The sequence below is a fragment of the Salvelinus fontinalis genome, chromosome 3 (genome assembly GCF_029448725.1).
Source record: "Salvelinus fontinalis isolate EN_2023a chromosome 3, ASM2944872v1, whole genome shotgun sequence".
Lineage (NCBI taxonomy): Eukaryota > Metazoa > Chordata > Actinopteri > Salmoniformes > Salmonidae > Salvelinus > Salvelinus fontinalis.
In genome coordinates this window covers 54,908,901-54,928,547 of record NC_074667.1, presented here as the reverse complement: position 1 = coordinate 54,928,547, position 19,647 = coordinate 54,908,901, and the positions used below count along the sequence as shown (strand labels likewise).

Here is a 19,647-nt window from a genome sequence, read left to right as displayed (position 1 = left end):
AGTGATAACGTATTAACCACCAAAATATATTAATTTTTTCACTAACCTTCGCAGAATTCTTCAGACGACAGCCCTATAACATCATATTACACAATGCATATAGAGTTTGTTCGAAAATGTGCATATTTAGCGGCACAAATCGTGCTTATACAATGAGAATAGTGTCCAAAACCTCAAGCAATCTGTCCGGCGCCATCTTGCAGAGGCACCTATTCTAATCAAAAACTATTCAGAAACTTGACTAAAAAAATACAGGTTGGACAGCAATTGAAAGACAAATTAGTTCTTAATGCAATCGCTGGGTTACATTTTAAAAATTAACAGAGCCGGATATATCTAGGAGTTAAACAGGAGCTTCTAACACGACATGCCAAGATCCTCCCTGCGTCAGAGCGAAGAGTCAAAAGAGGGGACACTTCGTTTCCAAGCAATTTATAGACTTTCAGATCTGCCTAGAGACTCCATTTCAAGTCCCTCTATTCGCTGACACCCAGGGGAAGGCGTATGCAGTGCATCTCAACCAATAGAGGACAGGCAAATTAATAAACTGTTCTGGGAACAGTGAGCAGATTTCAGCATTTTCAAATCCTCATAGAAAATTGCTCTAAGTCCAGTTCTGTTTCACTCACAGACATAATTCAAACGGTTTTAGAAACTAGAGTGTTTTCTATCCAATAGTAATAATATTATGCATATTGTACGAGCAAGAATTGAGTACGAGGCAGTTTAATTTGGGAACGTCAAGATTACATAGTGCTAACAGCTCCCCCTATTGACAAGAAGTTAACCAACCTGGAAAGGTAGTGTATCAATTTAATGTATATATAAAATTGAATGAGACAATGATATCCAATCAGTTGAGACTGGTTAGATATCGTACAGCATAACCTGAATTATTTAAAAATAATTACTGGTGATTCTTCACCACCGGAGGTCACTGTTAACACAAGCTAAAATCGACCAGGTACCAGTAAAGTGGTTAGAACACATTCTTTTGTGTATTATTCCAATAACCAACCTGGAAAGGTAGCGTATCAATTTAATGTATATATAAAATTGACTGAGACAATGATATTCAATCAGTTGAGACTGGTTTGATATCCTCCAGCGTAACCTGAATTATTTAACGAAAAATGACTGGCGATTCTTCACCAGAGGTTACTGATAGCGCAAGCTGAGATCTCACAGGATTCCCGCCTGGCGCGAGAGTTCACTATGAACAAAGGGGGAAACAAAAATGGCTGCTCCCCTTTGTTAGCTTAGCATCTAGAGTAATGCTTAGCTTTCCTTGCCCGGGGTTTCCACCTCGCCGCACACGGGAAATTCCCTCCAATGAGGGAATGGATTTACTAGGTGACGTCTCACGTTCAACTCTTAAACTCTTCACGTTACCAAACGCGAGAGGTAGAGAGATAATGACTTTGCTTCGGTCAAACGAATATATCTACTCCAATTTCCGTAATGGCTGGCTCATAAGTCCTCGCTCTAGGAATTGCTTATGACCAAGTCAGGTCGCTCCTTGAAGCGATCGACAGAACTAACACTAACTTGGGCCCAACTAGTATTATTCTCAGAATACTTGCAATCGGCTGGTACATATGCCCTAGCCCATAGCATTCAGTAGACCCCCCCTCACACTGGCTTTCATCAGAAATGCCACCGGGTGTCTACTCCCGACCAGTATCTGGGTGAAATTGAACGTCTCACACACACACACACGCTTCTCTCCCACACTAGTCCTGCCTATAGCTATTAATGGTAATAATGTATCTGGCTTCACAATTGGTATGGAATTAACCCAACAGTGCGGCCTAGTCCTATCTTAGAATCCTCCCAGGGGGCGCCAATATGTCGTGATGTTGTATTAGTTAATGTGGCGACTGTTGCTCATTGAATGATTACAAGTTTCTAATTACGTGATTCACTGAATCAAGCAATTATTAACTCATTAACCTGGGGCACCATGGGAAAACTAGTTTTTATTGAGTTTCTATTTCCCAAATGAACTCAAAGAATATCAGAATATCGATTTTACCACAGCCGATAATTAACCAGTTGCCTCTAACAGTCTCGTTCTGAACGTCGTATAGCCCGGGATTCTGCACGGACCCGGGTCTCACTAATGAATTAGCACCACACCAGTCTTAGTTGAATGTTTATTTACTAAAAAGCTAAAATGATGATAAAAGATACACATACACAAAAACACATTCTAGGCTATTGATTAGAACTTAGTATAACGGGCCAACACACTAGGGCGCGTGTTACCCAAAATGGGGATTTAAAAGAGAGAGAAAGAGAGAAACTACACAAGATGAATATACATTTGGGTGAAATTGTCAGCTATGCTCATTCTAACCCTAGCCTTGCCCCAAACTGCTTCTGTTATGAGTCAGAATATAATGATGTAATTACTTGTGGAGGTTCTCCGTGGATTTTCCCGCGTGGACCATTCAAGCTGCTCAATGACGCACTTCTCCTGCGCACCTCTCTAGGTGTCCTCACGACACGATGTCCGTGTCCTTTGGCTTTACTGGCCTGTTCCTTTGTCCTCGCTCTGGAAGGGGTCTTCGGAGGACAGATAGCTCTGTAGCTCAGAGCTCACAGCGTAAAGATGAAAGAGTGTAGATACCGCGATTCGATGGGGAGTGGAGGCTAGGTGGTTCGGCTTGAATACACCCGCTTAGACACGCTACTCATCCGTAGCTTGGGTAGAAAAATATTTCTTTGTCTTCAACTTGTTGCGTTTTGGATTCGTTGACCTTTTAGACCTTTGGCTGCAGCTCGGGTCACTTAGTCATGTCTGTTAATTCTGCACTCACAGGTTTTATACCCTTGGGTCAGAAGTGGGCGTAACCGCCTTCAGGGCAATTCTCTGGGCATACCAGGTTTAAGGGGCAAGGTATAGATTTTACTCAAATCCAATTTTAGACAACTAACTTCACATTTCATCTCTACCGAAACATTCTCTTTGATTTGGACATTTTCCACACAACGTACAATGTATAAACATCAAGCATATACGATGAAAACTCTTAACGTTACAATGTTTTCATAATAGCGTAATCTATTAACCTTTAATAACAAAACAAAAATTACATACATTTTGATATTCAATCTATCGTCATGACCACCATTGTAGTTGACGGAAACCATTGTTCCAAAGTCCCTTTATTGCATGTTTAAAGTTCTGAGGCTGGTTCTCCATAGTGAGAGGGAATGTTTTCTGTGGCCTCAGAATTACCATGGGTGTGAGGGGTCATAAAACCCCCACATCTTCAGACCCCTAGATCTTTCCTCATCTGTTGGGGTTGAGAGATAATCTGTAGGGTTGTGGTCTCCTGTAACCTGACCTGATCAGGACAGTCATGACATGGTGGAAGCAGGACTGAGGCGACAAACACGTGCAGTGCCATTAGCTCCAAAGATATCCTCAAGGCCATCAAAGATATGAATACTGAATTCTCTATCAAATTTGAAAATGTACTGTCTGCAGTGGACAACGTTACTCACCTGTGTGTGGATCTGTTGAGCACCTTATACGGAGTGTCACTGCGAGTGGGAGGGGGATGTCTGTTAGAGATTGAGGTAAGAGGGTTAAATCACACGTTCGTGCTTGATTGTTAGGCATGTGTTTTTGTACAATGAGATTCTTTAAAGCGTCCTTTGTGTTTTTGTTTATGGTGGTAACAGAGGTCTATTGGTATATCAGGCTGATCCAATGTGCTCTTATGGGGAAATGTTCTATTTCAAGTGTACCTGGTAAATTTGATGACTCATGGTGTTAAGGTAAAATTTTCATCCTGGAATTGTGTGGGATTAAATAAAATCGGCAAAATAAAACAGGTAATATGTAGATCAAAACAACTTCAGGCGAAGATCATATTTTTGCAAACATCGTGTTAAAGATCGCACCTCAGGTTCGAACTACTCCCACATTACGCTTTATGAAGGATTTAAACTTAATAGAGATTTGGAGAGAAATGAAACCAGATGATGTGGAATACTCCTGTTACTCTAGCACTCACCATACCTATTCCCGAATCGACACTTGTTTGATCTCAGCAGCATTAGCGCTCTACAATTGAAAATTGTTTTTATGATAGCTTTGTTATATATTCCAATTCTCATTTAGTAGGTGACCCACCTAAATGGCGCTTCCAACCTAAATGGCTTCAAGATACAAGTTTTACAGAATACATTGGACAGCAAATTGACCTATACTTTTCAATTTAATACAACACAGACTTCAACTTGTAATAGATGGGAAGCCTTTTAAGCTTTCATAAGAGGTCAAATTATACATTTCACCAGCTCCAAGTCAAAAAATACTCGTCAAAAAATGAAATGACTTGAAACCAAAATTAAAACTCAGGAGAGAGAAACTTTCCTCACTAACTCCACAGGTGCACACAAGGAGTTGCTCTTGTTTAGGGCTCAATATAACATCATTTCTGCGGCTAGAGCTGCAGCAAGCTTATTGTGACTGAACCAATATTATTATGACCAGGGTGAAAAAGCTGGGAAGCTGTTGGCCTGGCGAATCAAACAGCAGCAAACAGAGAGAGCAATCAATTCAATTCAGGATGCAGGGGGAGCTGTGACAGTAGACCCTCGGCAGATAATACCTTTAAATCCTTTTATGAAAAATTATTTGCATCAGAGTATCCTCCTGAAACTGATACCCAGGCTAGCTTTTTAGATAGGAGTTTCCCAATATTTCTGATGAATCTAAGGATATTCTTAATGCTGAGCTGACTGTGTAGGAAATTTCCAATGCAATTGATGGTGGGGAGGGCATCTGGCCCAGACATCTAAAAGAGATATAAAAACAAACTGTGCACTCTCCTCCTGGATATGTTTTAGGAATCTTATGAAAATGGTCTCCTGCCCCCTGCTTTGAGAGGAGCTCTGATCAATCTGCTCCTAAAACCTGGAAAGCCGCATACTCTGTCAATCACCACATCCTTATCGGCAGACTCAACAGCCTTGGTTTCTCAAATGATTGCCTCGCCTGGTTCACCAACTACTTCTCTGATAGAGTTCAGTGTGTCAAATCGGAGGGCTTGTTGTCCGGGCAGTCTCTATGGGGTACCACAGGGTTCAATTCTTGGGCCGACTCTCTTCTCTGTATACATCAATGATGCCGCTCTTGCTGCTGGTGAGTCTCTGATCCACCTCTACGCAGACGACACCATTCTGTATACTTCTGGCCCCTCTTTGGACACTGTGTTAACTACCGTCCAGACGAGCTTTAATGCCATACAACTCTCCTTCCGTGGCCTCCAAGTGCTCTTAAATGCAAGTAAAACTAAATGCATGCTCTTCAACCGATCGTTGCCCGCACCTGCCCGCCCGTCCAGCATCACTACTCTGGACGGTTCTGACTTAGAATATGTGGACAACTACAAATACCTAGGTGTCTGGTTAGATTGCAAACTCTCCTTCCAGACTCACATCAATCATCTCCAATCCAAAATTAAATCTAGAATTGGCTTCCTATTTTGCAACAAAGCAGACTTCACTCATGCTGCCAAACATACCCTCGTAAAACTGACCATCCTACAGATCCTCGACTTCGGCGATGTCATTTACAAAATAGCCTCCAACACTCTACTCAACAAATTGGAAGCAGTCTATCATAGTGCCATCCGTTTTGTCACCAAAGCCCCATATACTACCTACCACTGCGACCTGTATGCTCTCGTTGGCTGGCCCTCGCTTCATACTCGTCGCCAAACCCACTGGCTCCAGTTCATCTACAAGTCCCTGCTAGGTAAAGCCCCGCCTTATCTCAGCTCGCTGGTCACCATAGCAGCACCCACCCGTAGCATGCGCTCCAGCAGGTATATCTCACTGGTCACCCCCAAAGCCAATTCCTCCTTTGGCCGCCTCTCCTTCCAGTTCTCTGCTGCCAATGACTGGGGCGAACTACAAAAATCACTGAAACTGGAGACACTTATCTCCCTCACTTGCTTTAAGCACCAGCTGTCAGAGCAGCTCACAGATCACTACACCTGTACATAGCCCATCTGTAAATAGCCCAACCAATTACCTCATCCCCTACTGTATCTATTTATTTATCTTGCTCCTTTGCACCCTAGTATTTCTACTTTGCACATACATCTACTGCACATCTACCATTCCAATGTTTAATTGCTATATTGTAATTACTTCGCCACCATGGTCTATTTATTGCCTTACCTCCCTTATCTTATCTCATTTGCACACATTGTATTTAGACTTGTTTTTCTAATGTATTATTGACTGTATGGTTGTTTACGCCATGTGTAACTCTGTGTTATTGTATGTGTCGAACTGCTTTGCTTTATCTTGGCCAGTCGCAGTTGTAAATGAGAACTTGTTCTCAACTTACCTACCTGGTTAAAAAAAGGTGAAATAAATAGATAAATTCCTATCGTGCTATTTCGCTTTTGAATTCTGACACTAAGGTTGTTTGTAAGCACTTGCGAGGAGGTTGGAGGGTTTTCTCCCGGATGTGGTGGGTAGAGACCAAAATGGCTTTATTCAAGGTTGTGAAGGATTTCATAATGTTAGGAGAGTGCTAAATGTTCTACATGCCAGAATTGGGTTGCCAGACACTGCAATCCTGTCGTTGGAGGCAGAGAAGGCCTTCGACAGGGTTGAGTGGCCCTACCTCTTTGAAGTGTTCATTTGTTTTGGTTGTGGTGATAGCTTTTGTAAATGGATAAAGATGCTATATACAAATCCCAGTGCAGAGATCCTTACTACTAATACGGTATCTAAACCTTTTGACATCTGCAGGGGTTCTAGGCAGGGCTGCCCTCTTTCTCCTCTCCTGTTTATCCTTGCCATTGAGCCTCTCGCCATAGCTGTTAGGTCCCACCCCAATGTTTCAGGTATCAGAATAGATCAGATGGAACATAGAATTGCCCTTTTTGCAGATGATGTAATTTTGTTTCTTATAGACTTGTGCAATTCCATACACGCACTTCTGGGACTAATCAAAGAGTTAGGGTTGTTCTCGGGATACAAAATAAATAATGCAAAATCCTCAATTATGATGCTAAAGGAGGAGGAAAGACGTAGACCTACACCACTGGCTTCTTTTTTTAATGAAATGGAATGCTTTACATATCTCTGCATTCGTATTGTGCCAAAGATTGACCGCATATTCTCAACTAATTATGAATGTCCTCCCGAAACTGTTGTATCTATTTCAGAACATTCCCTTGCCGCCGCCACCATCCCTCTTTACAAGGATTAAAAACATGTTTACTATATTTATCTGGAATAACAGACGTCCCAGTGTTCGCTTGTCCTTATTGTACCTGCCGTATGACAGAGGGGGGCACCATTTGCCTAATATCCAGTGGTACTACTGGGCAGCTCAGCTTCGCAATGCTATGTACTATTTTACCTCTGAGTCTCTCCCTTCATGGATGGAGATTGAAATGTCTTCAGTTGTACCCAAATTACCCCTTAACCTTTACATTTACTCAGCTGATATCAAGACACTAAAAAAGCTAACAAATAATCCCTTTGTTTTTAATACGATCAACGTTTGGTATGAGGTGTAGCAGTTCCTGTCACGAATCCCGTTTCCTGAGTCTGGTTGTTGCCTGTGTTCTGTTCTGGAGTGTTTTTACGGTGTCCTGGAACGCACCCTGTCTGGTTGCCGGGCGTTTTAGCTTGTTGGGAGATCTCAGATTAACCTCACCTGTATCCCATCAGCTATCTGTGCACCTGGTCCTGAACATCATCTCTCCTCTTCATAAGCCCGGACCTGACATCCATTCCCTGCCGGATCGTTAGCCTTAAACAGTAGGTTGTGCCAGCGTATCAGCCTCCAGCTTGATATAATTTTTTTTTTTTTTTTTTTTGTATGTCTAGCTTGCCTGAAACTTACCCCCGTTTGTTCTGTCTTCAGTTATTCACCCGGATCACTTACCCCATTCCTGCCTGGTCGTCGGAGGCTTCCGCTACTCCCTTGGACCCACCTATTCTCTCCCTTCAACTCACCACCTCTGCCCGTTACGCTACCTGGATATTTCTACCCCTTCATATTCACTTGTAAATAAATACTCACCTTCTTCCTACTCTCCTTGTCCTGGTCTGCTTCTGGGTTCGATTTTGAAAGAACGTGACAGAACGATCCGGCCAAGGATGAACCTAGCGGACCTGGACCCCGTTTGCCATGCCGTTACCCAGCAGTGGAAGATATTGGAACAACACAACACGGCGCTACAGGAGATAGCGGGTTCAGTCCGGAACTTATCTGCTGGCTTGACGAGTATCCAGGATCAGCTCAGGTTGCCGGCGGGACATCCACCACCTGTTTCACCCATCTCACCTGCCGATTCTGGAGAGGTTTCCTTCCGTGAGCCCAAGGTTCCGACGCCTGATAAGTACGAGGGGGATTTCGGAAGATGCCGTTCATTTCTGATGCAGTGTGGCTTAGTTTTTGATCTACAGCCCTACTCTTACGCCTCAGATAAGGCTAGGATAGATTTCATGATTGAACTGCTGCGTGGTAGAGCTCTGGAATGGGCTTCAGCCGTTTGGGAACGACCGGACACCTGCATGGCTTCATACCAGGAGTTCACGGCGGAGATGAGAAAGCTTTTTGACCATCCTGTCCGAGGTAAGGACGCAGCTAAACGTTTGTTCACTCTTCGCCAAGGAGCTCGCAGTGTGGCAGACTTTATGATCGAATTCAGGACATTGGCTGTGGAGAGTGGTTGGAATGAGGAGTCACTACAAGCGGCTTTTTACCAGGGGTTGTCGGAGCAACTCAAGGACGAGCTGATATCCTATCCAGAGCCTAGTGACCTGGACAGCTTGGTCACTTTGGCTATTCGGGTGGATAATAAAGTCCGAGAGAGAAGGAGGGAGAAGCAGTGGGGGCTGTCCAATCAATCAGCAACTCGGTTACCATTTGGTTCAGGTAATGGACCAGAACGTGTTGATCATGCTTTGATCAATGCAAGTGGGGCGACACGGGCTAACTAAGGAGGAGCGCCAACGTAGACGTGAGACCAACAGCTGCCTCTACTGTGGTTGCTCGGGACATTACATCTCCGCCTGTCCACAGCGCTCGTTAAACTGCCCGGCTCGCTAGTTTTGGGAGGAATTTTTGCCAGCCAGTTTCAACCTCTCAAGAACCCTGTCAGACCCCGTTTTCCTGCGACCCTTATGAATAAGGATCAGAGCTTAGAGATGAATGCTTTTATCGATTCAGGTGCCGATGGCAGCTTTATTGATGGCGACTTGGTGGAACAGCTGGGGCTTTCCAAGGAGCAATTGCCGGAAGCCATTGAAGCAACCACTCTGAACGGCAGTAGTCTGGCACGGATTACGATGAGGACTGAACCGGTTAAGATGTTGTTGTCGGGGAATCATTCAGAGTTTATTTCCTTCCTCATTCTGTCCTCGCCCCATGTTCCTCTGGTTCTTGGTTACCCCTGGCTGAAGGAACACAATCCCTCGTTTGATTGGGTGACGGGTAAGGTAACTAGTTGGAGCATTGAGTGTCATGCTAACTGCCTTAGGACTGCCTGTTCTCCTGCTGTTCCCAGTCAGGTCAGTGACTCTGCTCCTCCTGATTTGTTCCTGGTTCCAGAAACATATCACGAGTTGGGTGAAGTATTCAGTAAGCAGAAAGCTCTGTCCCTTCCTCCCCACCGACCTTATGACTGTGCGATTAATCTGTTCCCTGGAGCTGCCTTTCCCAAGGGACGGTTATACAGTATCTCTCGACCTGAACGTGAAGCCTTGGAGACCTACATCAAGGAATCTCTAGTTGCAGGTCTCATTCGCCCCTCGTCATCACCTCTGGGAGCAGGATTCTTTTTTGTGAGTAAGAAGGATGGCTCTCTTCGACCATGTATTGATTATCGGGGGTTGAATGATATTACGGTTAAGAACAAGTATCCTCTGCCCTTGATGAGCTCTGCTTTCGACTCTTTACAGGGTGTTATGGTTTTTACGAAGCTTGACCTACGTAATGCTTATCATTTGGTTCGGATCAAAGAGGGGGACGAGTGGTTGACTGGGTTCAATACTCCTATGGGACATTTCGAGTACCAGGTGATGCCGTTTGGACTGACCAACGCTCCTGCTGTGTTCCAAAGTATGGTGAATGATGTTCTGAGAGATATGATTGGTATTTTTGTGTTCGTTTACCTGGATGATATCCTCATCTTCTCGAGGGAGCTTTCTAGCCACGTCCAGCATGTCAAGCAGGTCTTGCAGCGGTTATTGGAGAACCGTCTGTTCGTGAAGGCTGAGAAGTGTGATTTTCATGCCCACACGACGTCCTTCCTCGGGTACATCATCTCCAGGGGAAAGATCATGATGGACCAAGAGAAGGTTCGGGCGGTTCGGGATTGGGCCCAGCCCGGTACGAGATTGCAGCTCCAGAGATTCCTGGGGTTTGCGAACTTCTATCGGAGGTTTATCCGTGATTACAGCCGGGTGGCCGTCCCTTTAACTGCCCTGACGTCTTGCACCAGAGATTTCTGTTGGACTCCTGAGGCAGACCGAGCATTTCTGGACTTGAAGAGCCGATTCACCAACGCCCCGATTCTCTCTCAACCTGACACTTCCCGTCAGTTTGTTGTTGAGGTGGACGCGTCTGATGTGGGGGTGGGCGCCATCCTGTCCCAGCGTAGCTCCACTGACGGTAAACTCCATCCCTGCACCTTCTACTCTTGTCGTCTTTCTCCAGCTGAAAGAAACTACGATGTGGGTAACCGGGAGCTTCTCGCTGTGAAGCTTGCCTTGGAGGAGTGGCGTCACTGGTTGGAGGGAGCGGAGCAACCGTTTGTGGTCTGGACTGACCACAAGAATCTGGCTTACGTGCAATCGGCTAAACGTCTCAACTCCCGTCAGGCCAGATGGGCTTTGTATTTTGGACGCTTCAATTTTTCCCTGACGTTCCGACCTGGGTCGAAGAACGGGAAGGCGGACGCCCTGTCCCGGATGTTCTCCAAGACGGAGGAGAGTGGGGCCAAGACTGATACGATTATTCCCCAGAATGTTGTCGTGGGAGCCGTTACATGGAGGATTGAGGAGGATGTGATGGCGGCCCTTCGGACGCAGCCCGGGCCCGGTAACGGTCCACCCGGTCGGTTGTTCGTGCCTGAGTCGGTCCGCTCTGCTGTCCTTCAGTGGTCCCACGCCAGCAAGATAGCTTGTCACCCTGGCGTTGCTCGGACTATGGCGCTACTGCGCAGACGATTTTGGTTGCCTGCCATGGGAGAAGATACCCGGAGGTTTGTTGCCGCTTGTCCGGTTTGTGCGCAGAATAAGAGTTCCAATCGGCCCAGCTCTGGGCTTCTTCACCCCCTACCTATTCCCCGTTCGACCTTGGTCGCATCTGGCCCTGGACTTTGTCACGGGGTTGCCCTCTTCTGTTGGTAACACGGTTATTCTGACCATTGTGGACAGATTCAGCAAGTTTGCTCACTTTGTCCCCCTCTCCAAGCTGCCTTCCGCCACTGAGACGTCCGAGATCCTGGTTAGGGAGGTTTTCAGGGTCCACGGGTTGCCCTGTGACATTGTTTCTGACTGTGGTCCTCAGTTTACCTCTGCTGTCTGGAGATCCTTCTGCTTGGCCATTGGAGCTACAGTCAGTCTCACTTCTGGATTTCACCCCCAATCTAATGGTCAGGCGGAGAGAGCCAACCAGAAGATGGAGTCCACGCTGCGCTGTCTTGTTTCCTCTGATCCCACCTCTTGGTCCTCTCAATTACCCTGGGTCGAGTATGCCCATAATACTCTCCCTTCATCTGCTACTGGGATGTCTCCCTTCCAGTGCCTGTACGGTTACCAACCTCCCTTGTTTCCTTCTCAGGAGAGGGATCTCTCGGTTCCCTCCGTCCAGACCCACATTCGTCGTTGCCACCGGACCTGGCATCGGAGCAGGAAGGCTCTCCTTAGAGTTTCTGACCGGTATCAGATCCAGGCGAATCGTCGCCGTATTCCTGCCCCCGCTTATACGGTCGGAGATAAGGTTTGGTTGGCTACACGGGATCTTCCTCTACGGACGGAGTCGAGGAAACTGTCACCGAAGTTCATTGGTCCGTTTGTAGTGGAGAGAATCATTAATCCTGTGGTGGTCCGACTCAAGTTGCCTGCAACACTTAGAGTACATCCCACCTTTCATGTGTCCTGCCTCAAGCCGGTTCTCCTCAGTCCTCTGTTGCCCCCTCCTCCTCGTCCTCCTCCTACTCGGATGATCGGAGGTGGTCCTGTCTACACGGTGCGCTGCATCATGGACTCAAGACGGCGGGGTCGAGGGTTCCAGTATCTAGTGGATTGGGAAGGATATGGTCCAGAGGAGAGGAGTTGGATTCCTCGGCGTCAGATCCTTGACGCTGACCTGCTTCGTGACTTCTACCGCCTCCACCCTGGCGCTCCGGGTAGTACACCCGGTGGCGTTCGTCGGAGGGGGGGTACTGTCTGTGTTCTGTTCTGGAGTGTTTTTCCGGTGTCCTGGAACGCACCCTGTCTGGTTGCCGGGCGTTTTAGCTTGTTGGGAGATCTCAGATTAACCGCACCTGTATCCCATCAGTTATCTGTGAACCTGGTCCTGAACATCATCTCTCCTCTTCATAAGCCCAGACCTGACATCCATTCCCTGCCGGATCGTTAGCCTTAAACAGTAGGTTGTGCCAGCGTATCAGCCTCCAGCTTGATAGAATTTTTTATTTTTATTTTTTTGTACGTCTAGCTTGCCTGAAACTTACCCCCGTTTGTTCTGTCTTCAGTTATTCACCCGGATCACTTACCCCATTCCTGCCTGGTCGTCGGAGGCTTCCGCTACTCCCTTGGACCCACCTATTCTCTCCCTTCAACTCACCACCGCTGCCCGTTACGCTACCTGGATATTTCTACCCCTTCATATTCACTTGTAAATAAATACTCACCTTCTTCCTACTCTCCTTGTCCTGGTCTGCTTCTGGGTTCGATTTTGAAAGAACGTGACAGTTCCTTGGTGAAATCTTTGTCACATTTTAGTCCTATCTGGTGACACCACAGTTTCTCTCCTGGGAGAGCTGATCCAGGTTTCCAACTATGGGCCAGCAAGTGTTTAAGGAAAGTTTGAGACCTGTATGAAGAAGGTATTTTTATGTAACTTGAAGTACTCATAGTAAAATGTGACATTCCTAGAAAACATTTTTTTTTAAATATTTACAGCAAAGGAGCTTCCTCACAGCTGTCCAAAACCAAAACCTAATATTCTGTCCACTTTAGAAAATACGATCTCAACCCATTGTAATGGTAAGGGTAGAATTTCAGCTCTACACAATATGCTAGAGTCTGGCTCAACAAAATCCTCTGCGCACAAACTGAACTCTTGGAAGGAAGATATTCGGAAGGACATAGACTTGGACGAATGGAGTAGTATATGTACTAAGGCTCAGACACAAACTGTGAATACTCGGCTAAAACTATTGCAGTACAATTGTTTGACGTGAACATATGTAACCCCTGCTAAGTTAAATGCGTTTAATAGTATAATTCCACATATATGATACAAGTGTAATCACTCTAAAGGGACTCTGTTTCATTGTCTGTGGGACTGTGAGAAAATTCAAGATTTTTGGAAGGAGGTATCACATATGATATCCCAAATAGTATCAGTAAAATTGCCTCTCCATCCCAAAGTGTTTATCCTCGGGTTGTACCCAATCAATCATCATCTAAAGAACCATTTTCAAACACTTATAGATATGTGCTTGTTGCAAGCAAAACGCTTGATAGCTCTTGCCTGGAAAAGTGTGAACAGGCCTAGTATTGCCCAATGGCTTAGGGAAATGTCGTCTTGCCTAACAATGGAAAAGATAACATATACGGTTAAGGGTAAACAAGACACTTTTGAAGAGATTTGGGTACCATTTTTGGATTTTGTTGAGCAGAGCGATGTGTGTGAAATATTTGCTAATGAAGGGAACTCTGGGTAGTGTACTATTCCTTCCAAGAGTTCAGTTTGTGCGCAGAGGATTCGATTGAGCCAGACTCTAGCATATTGTATAGAGCTGAAATTCTACCCTTACCATTACAATTGGTTGAGATCATATTTTTGTAAAGTGGACAGAAGGGGTTCTGTTAGGTTTTGGTTTTGTGCATGTGGGGTTGTGGTGAGAGATATCCGATTGGCTTGTGGCGCTGTGTTTCATCTGAAATCTGTCCCAAATTTGTTCTATCCTATTGGATCAGACCACTGTAAAATGTAACTTTGGTGGTTTTATGCTTCTGTAACACTTTTGTTTTGTCTTAGTTGTTTCATCATTTATTTATTTAAATGTTTTGTTTCTGTTAACTTTTGATGTGGTTTTTGCTATAATGTTTTTTCATGTAATACTTCTGCTTGCTATTTCTTGCATGTCTTGTTAAAGAAAAATCTATAAACTTATTGTTACATTAAAAAATAACAACAAACAATATCCCACCTCTGCAAAAATGGGATGCATATTGAGAGAATAAACCTTTTTTCTGCTAGTCAAAGGAGATACGGAAGATCGGTAGTGTTTTGAAAGGAACATTTATCTCCAGTATTTATTCACAAATGCGTAGTTTGAATGACCACCTAAGTTTATCTCGTTGTATGCTGTACCAGCTACAGTATGTGCCGCATAGTAGGCTATATATTAGTATCTGCTAACTGTATGGTGTCTGCCAGTTTCTATTAATAGGCTGAGGAAAGTCAATTTTGAGGTCAATCATTTCCAACCCCCTCTTTCCTGTGATGTTTAGCAGATTTGTGCTTGTTGCTCAGATTCACAAGAAATGCACTGAGATGGTTTAGTCATGAAAAAACAAGCCCACTTAGCAATTATTTGTGTCACTATTCCAACACTTTGTCCAAGATATACAGTAGTTCCATAGAATAGGTACTGCTTTTTTAAGCTTTGATTCATTGCAGCCGAATCATATCCACACTTTTTCCAAGTTTGGTACGTATTATCTTTCTAAGAGTTTGTCTAGACCAGGTATTATGGAGAACATTTTAAAGTGTCACATATGATGGCTGGCTATGCATCTATACCTGGTATTGAAATGTGATGCGTGCCTATTTCCTTTTTTTATATACAGTATATATATATCCTTTCTTACTTACCCGCAATTTGTCAACACTTGTATTTTACATTACATTTAGTCATCAAAGGGCATACAGTATAATTAATAATGTAATGAATCAACCATTGCATACAGTAATGTTGTAATGTGCATGTGTTGTCCTTAGTGAGTGGATTTAATTTACACTGCTTTCACTGTTTGTTTTTTACTTCAAGTCTTCTAAAAACTATTGAAGAATAAAGAACATGAATAGTGCAACTTTTGCAATACTGGAATCATGTTCTGTTGTTGAATGCTTGTCATATTTGGTTCAAAATGTCTTATTTTAATTATTTCTATAATTACTTTCCCCTTAGATTAAGATTCTCGTAATCAAGGGAGAACATTCCATTCACAAGCAATTGGATGAGAGTCGTATTTGTCCTTGGCAACTGAAGATGATGTTACTATGGAAACGACTTCTGCTGCTATCAATCATTGGTTGCCTTGCCGGTAAGATGTTCTACTACACGTTTTATTCAGGAAGAGGTATTTACAGTTATCATTCTACAAGTTCCTAATCCTGTATGATTTTCCATCAGTGGGATGATTCATGTTTATATTAACGTTGTTACTTGCAAAATGTAAGTAGGCCTTATTGCTCTTTTTGTTACTAATGAGAAACTGATATACCTTTTTGGCAAGTTTACTGCAATTCCGCTCAATAGAGCACAGATAGTTTGATGTTGACAGTATGACACTGATGTGTGTGCCCTATGTTGTCTATTTGGTCTCATATGGAAATGTAAGAGATCTCATGCTTATGGTGTTGCCTACATCATCTTAAAGTGCTATATGCATTCTCCGGATTCAGCTTGACCCCACGCTATGAACTAAAATGAACCATTCTATGCACTGACTACACAATTCTACAGATTCTGTATTGCATTACTTTGGATAGCAGGCAGATTCCAAGCTTAGTATTTGCAACCAACCATATTATATTTTATACAGACAAGGTTAAATTGATTAAAATGCAGTTTCATTTACGCTAGGCTACTTCCCCTGTTGCCCTTCAGCCATCCCTTGGGCAGCCTACTGTATTTGCACCTCCAGGGACATCTGGGATTCCATTCCTATTCCTGTGTTTGAGATGTCAGAGATCCTTATCAGAATCCTTGGGATGGAACTACGCCTGTATTTCATCCCAAACCACTTGCCACACTGACCTTGTGGTCAACTGGGATTGGGAGGAAAATCTCTCTCTCTCACTCTCTCTTTCTCTTTTTCCACTGAAAGACAACCACAACAAATAATGATTATAATTAATAATAATATATTCAACTTTTATCGTGCTATTTATTACATAAAATAAATATCAAAGCGCTGTAACAAATAGGAGGTTGAATTGTTTTAGCGTGTGCAAATGATATTGCAAATCCCAATGTATGTCATTTTAATTGTTTTGACATAGCTTATAGGTAATTCACACCTATTTCTCAAAGGAAGGTGGTGTAGACTAAATCAGCATAGCTAATATACCCATCAAACTTAGCATGTGACTTTAATATCTATGGGACTCAGTAAAATGGTTCCTGGGGAAGGCAGCACTGCAGGCAATAGGGTTGTATGTGAAAAAGTCCAGAGGATATTGAGATAAATCAACCTCACTAGGTATTACATGTCTAAATCATGTTGAAACCATTCCTTACATTTTAAGAAGTAAGGGCTGCTGCACACTGGGAATCCAATGTTCTTCAATAAGTATACTGTCCTATAGGAGAGATTGATGCAGCAGGGTTTGGAGACATCGAAATCGGATGGCCAAAAAGTTGAAAGTGTTGAGTTATTGATTGGCCACTTTTGATGGACTGCACTCTTCTGATTGATGCAGCATTCCAACAACGAATCGAATGTGTAGGCATTAAGGGTCTCAACAATCAACACAAGTATCCGAAACATAAGGTCTTAGGCTACCAATAAAAACGTCCAAAATATTTTGAGGTTTGCACAGAGATGTAACACAAAGCGGGAGAGATTTGTTGGTTATCATAAATCGTCTTGCTTCCAAATGGATTCACACGGCTGCAAGCATGTGACTGACGTTTCAACGGCACATGAAGTCTCCATGGTTTTTGCCCTGCTCAGATGCTTTTTGTAGTGCCAACATTGAATTAGTTCTGCCAACAAGAAGGTTTTTCATGGATAAACTATTAGAATTATTGGGGTTAGTAGCATACTGTTTCATAAAATAATGGTTTCCTTTATCTCTCGTCAAAATCAAATATTTTAATGGCCCTGTCGCTCTTGTACAGTGTATTACCATCTTGTAATCAAAGACATGGTTTTCAAATGTGTTATCAATTTTTGTCACCTCTGTTGGCGAGTGGTGGCGTGTCAGGATTCGCAAGTTTTCACCCTCTACCTGTTTGTTCAGACTAATTTGTTATCCTTAGATGTTAGAGGACTGAAATGTCACACATTGACGAAAGCCAATTGTTTAACGCCTGAGTATCACAGCCTGTGTTTCTTATGTTCTCCAGCTCATGCACAAGATGTCCTGTTCCAAGGGCCAAGATGGAGGACAGAGCCCAGTGACCTCATTCTCCCCAACAACTCCCCTGACCAGGAAGCCACCATTACATGTGAGGCAGAGGGGAAACCCTCCCCACAATACAGGTAATGGATTTCATCTATTTACAATATAATTCCACAAGTCAGTGTGGAACTGACATTAGCAGCCATTTAACATGAAGGTTTAACAAAATTTTCAGTCTCTCTCTCTCAAGTCATTCAAACAGGATACTGATAGAATTAATTGGTATTGATTTGGAGGAGAGAGAAAAACATTGGGCTGGCCATGTTTGCAGTAGAGATACTATAACATCCAAGCCAGACAGTTAACCAGACAGCGAAAATGATTCATAGTGCATGCTCATTCCAAAACCCACAAAAACTGTAAAATAACGTACGCGTTCAGCTATGATTTAGAAGGGAAGTCAGCCAACCATTAGCTTATAAATACTTCAGATATGTTATCTTTATTACAGATTTACAGATTTACAGATTTGATTTAGGTTGCTCTTGGATTGAAGCTAATGTGTGCTGCACTGAAATCATTAGTAATGTAGGGAGATTTCAATGACTAGATTCTCTGATATCCCTCCGGTTATTCCCGGTGGTGAGTGTGCCTGAAAATGGCAGCCCGCACTGGTTTTGTGGTAGATTGTGTTTCGTAGCTTGGTCAGCATCATGTAAATGCACAGCAAGCAGTTGACAGAGGCAATAACCTTGTGAGTGAAATTCCCTTCTTAAATGCTTACATTTCCTCTAATGCGTCTGTGCTGAAAACATGGTCTTAGAGCAGCAGCAAGGGGTTGAACCAGCTGAACCATTACAACTTGAACTGTTTGAAAAATAAGTTGAGTGGATGCGTTCCCACCATCAAACTAAACAATTGTGACTTTTAGTACTGCTCTGAATATTCAGGCTTAAGTGTTTCTGCACAGGTACAAGCATATATTGTGGTTATGAATATGTTGTTAAAATATGGCATAGTCAACTGTGACACATAAAGTAGAATAGCTCTTGCATGCTGTGAGTAAAAGCCTCTTTAGATGTTTAAGTGCAGCTCAAAAGTTTCCTGCATTAGTAAAGTAACAGCGATATGTTATCACTGGTTTAATATTGGATGGATAAAACATTAGTCATCATAAGCAATAAAACATATTATGATTGATTTTTATGCAGGCTAATAACTTACTCCACTTAAGTGTGTCTAAATGAGCTATTTCACACGATTAATGTCAATTCTAAAATCCAATCCAAGACAAATGAAAGACAGTCCACGCTTTCGTTGTGAACATAGACAGAACCCAAGTCAATCAGTTGAAAAGCAGGACTTCAAGCCCACATTTTACGTAAGCTATTTGTAATAAAACAAAATTAATACAGAGCACAGGTCTTAGAGCAGAAGTGAGTCACTTTATTAATGAAGCAAACCCCCAAGCCTGCATCGTTTAGTCCTTGGACTCACTGCAAGAGAAGGGATCATTTGTGGCTTTATTTGGTTTGCACCAGAGTGTATGTTTGACACTGACTGTTCTTGACCTGTGTCCCCTCCGGCAAGGAGAGGAATGTTGTCTTGATGATTAAAAGCAAAACAATAATGTTTAGCAGTAGGCTTACGTTTCACAACACAAAATACTCAAGACCTCAAATACCCCCAATGAACTGCCCTAGCTGTCCCTCAGAGCTGCAAATGGACAAGCTTTGACCTCCCACGATTCTGCACTAATATTACTCAGTTTCTTGTCAAATAATACTAGAATCACAAGATCTAAGAATGTATATTTTGTCTGGTTTTTCACATTTTCCAATTCATTTTTTACCATTAAAACAATGCTCTTTAGTACGGTCATTATTTTGTATATTTCATTACATGTCCCACCCCACAACGTCACACGACACCACTTCACCCCACTCCACACGTCACTCCACCCACCCCACTACACAAGTCACTCTACACGTCACACCACCCCACACGTCACTCCACCCACCCCACTACACAAGTCACTCTACACGTCACACCACCCCACA

General features: G+C 43.4%; 1 protein-coding gene across 3 annotated transcripts in view; it reads left to right on the top strand.

The window, feature by feature from the left end:
• Window positions 1–19,647, top strand: part of LOC129851135 (contactin-3-like) — a 106,017-nt gene that overhangs the window by 29,343 nt on the left and 57,027 nt on the right. For all 3 annotated transcript variants that reach the window (XM_055917443.1, XM_055917442.1, XM_055917444.1), the window contains exons 2-3: window positions 15,426–15,561; window positions 17,592–17,727. In XM_055917443.1, the coding sequence (XP_055773418.1) occupies window positions 15,507–15,561; window positions 17,592–17,727 (191 nt within the window). In that variant the 5' untranslated portion in view covers window positions 15,426–15,506. The remainder of the gene's footprint in view (window positions 1–15,425; window positions 15,562–17,591; window positions 17,728–19,647) is intronic.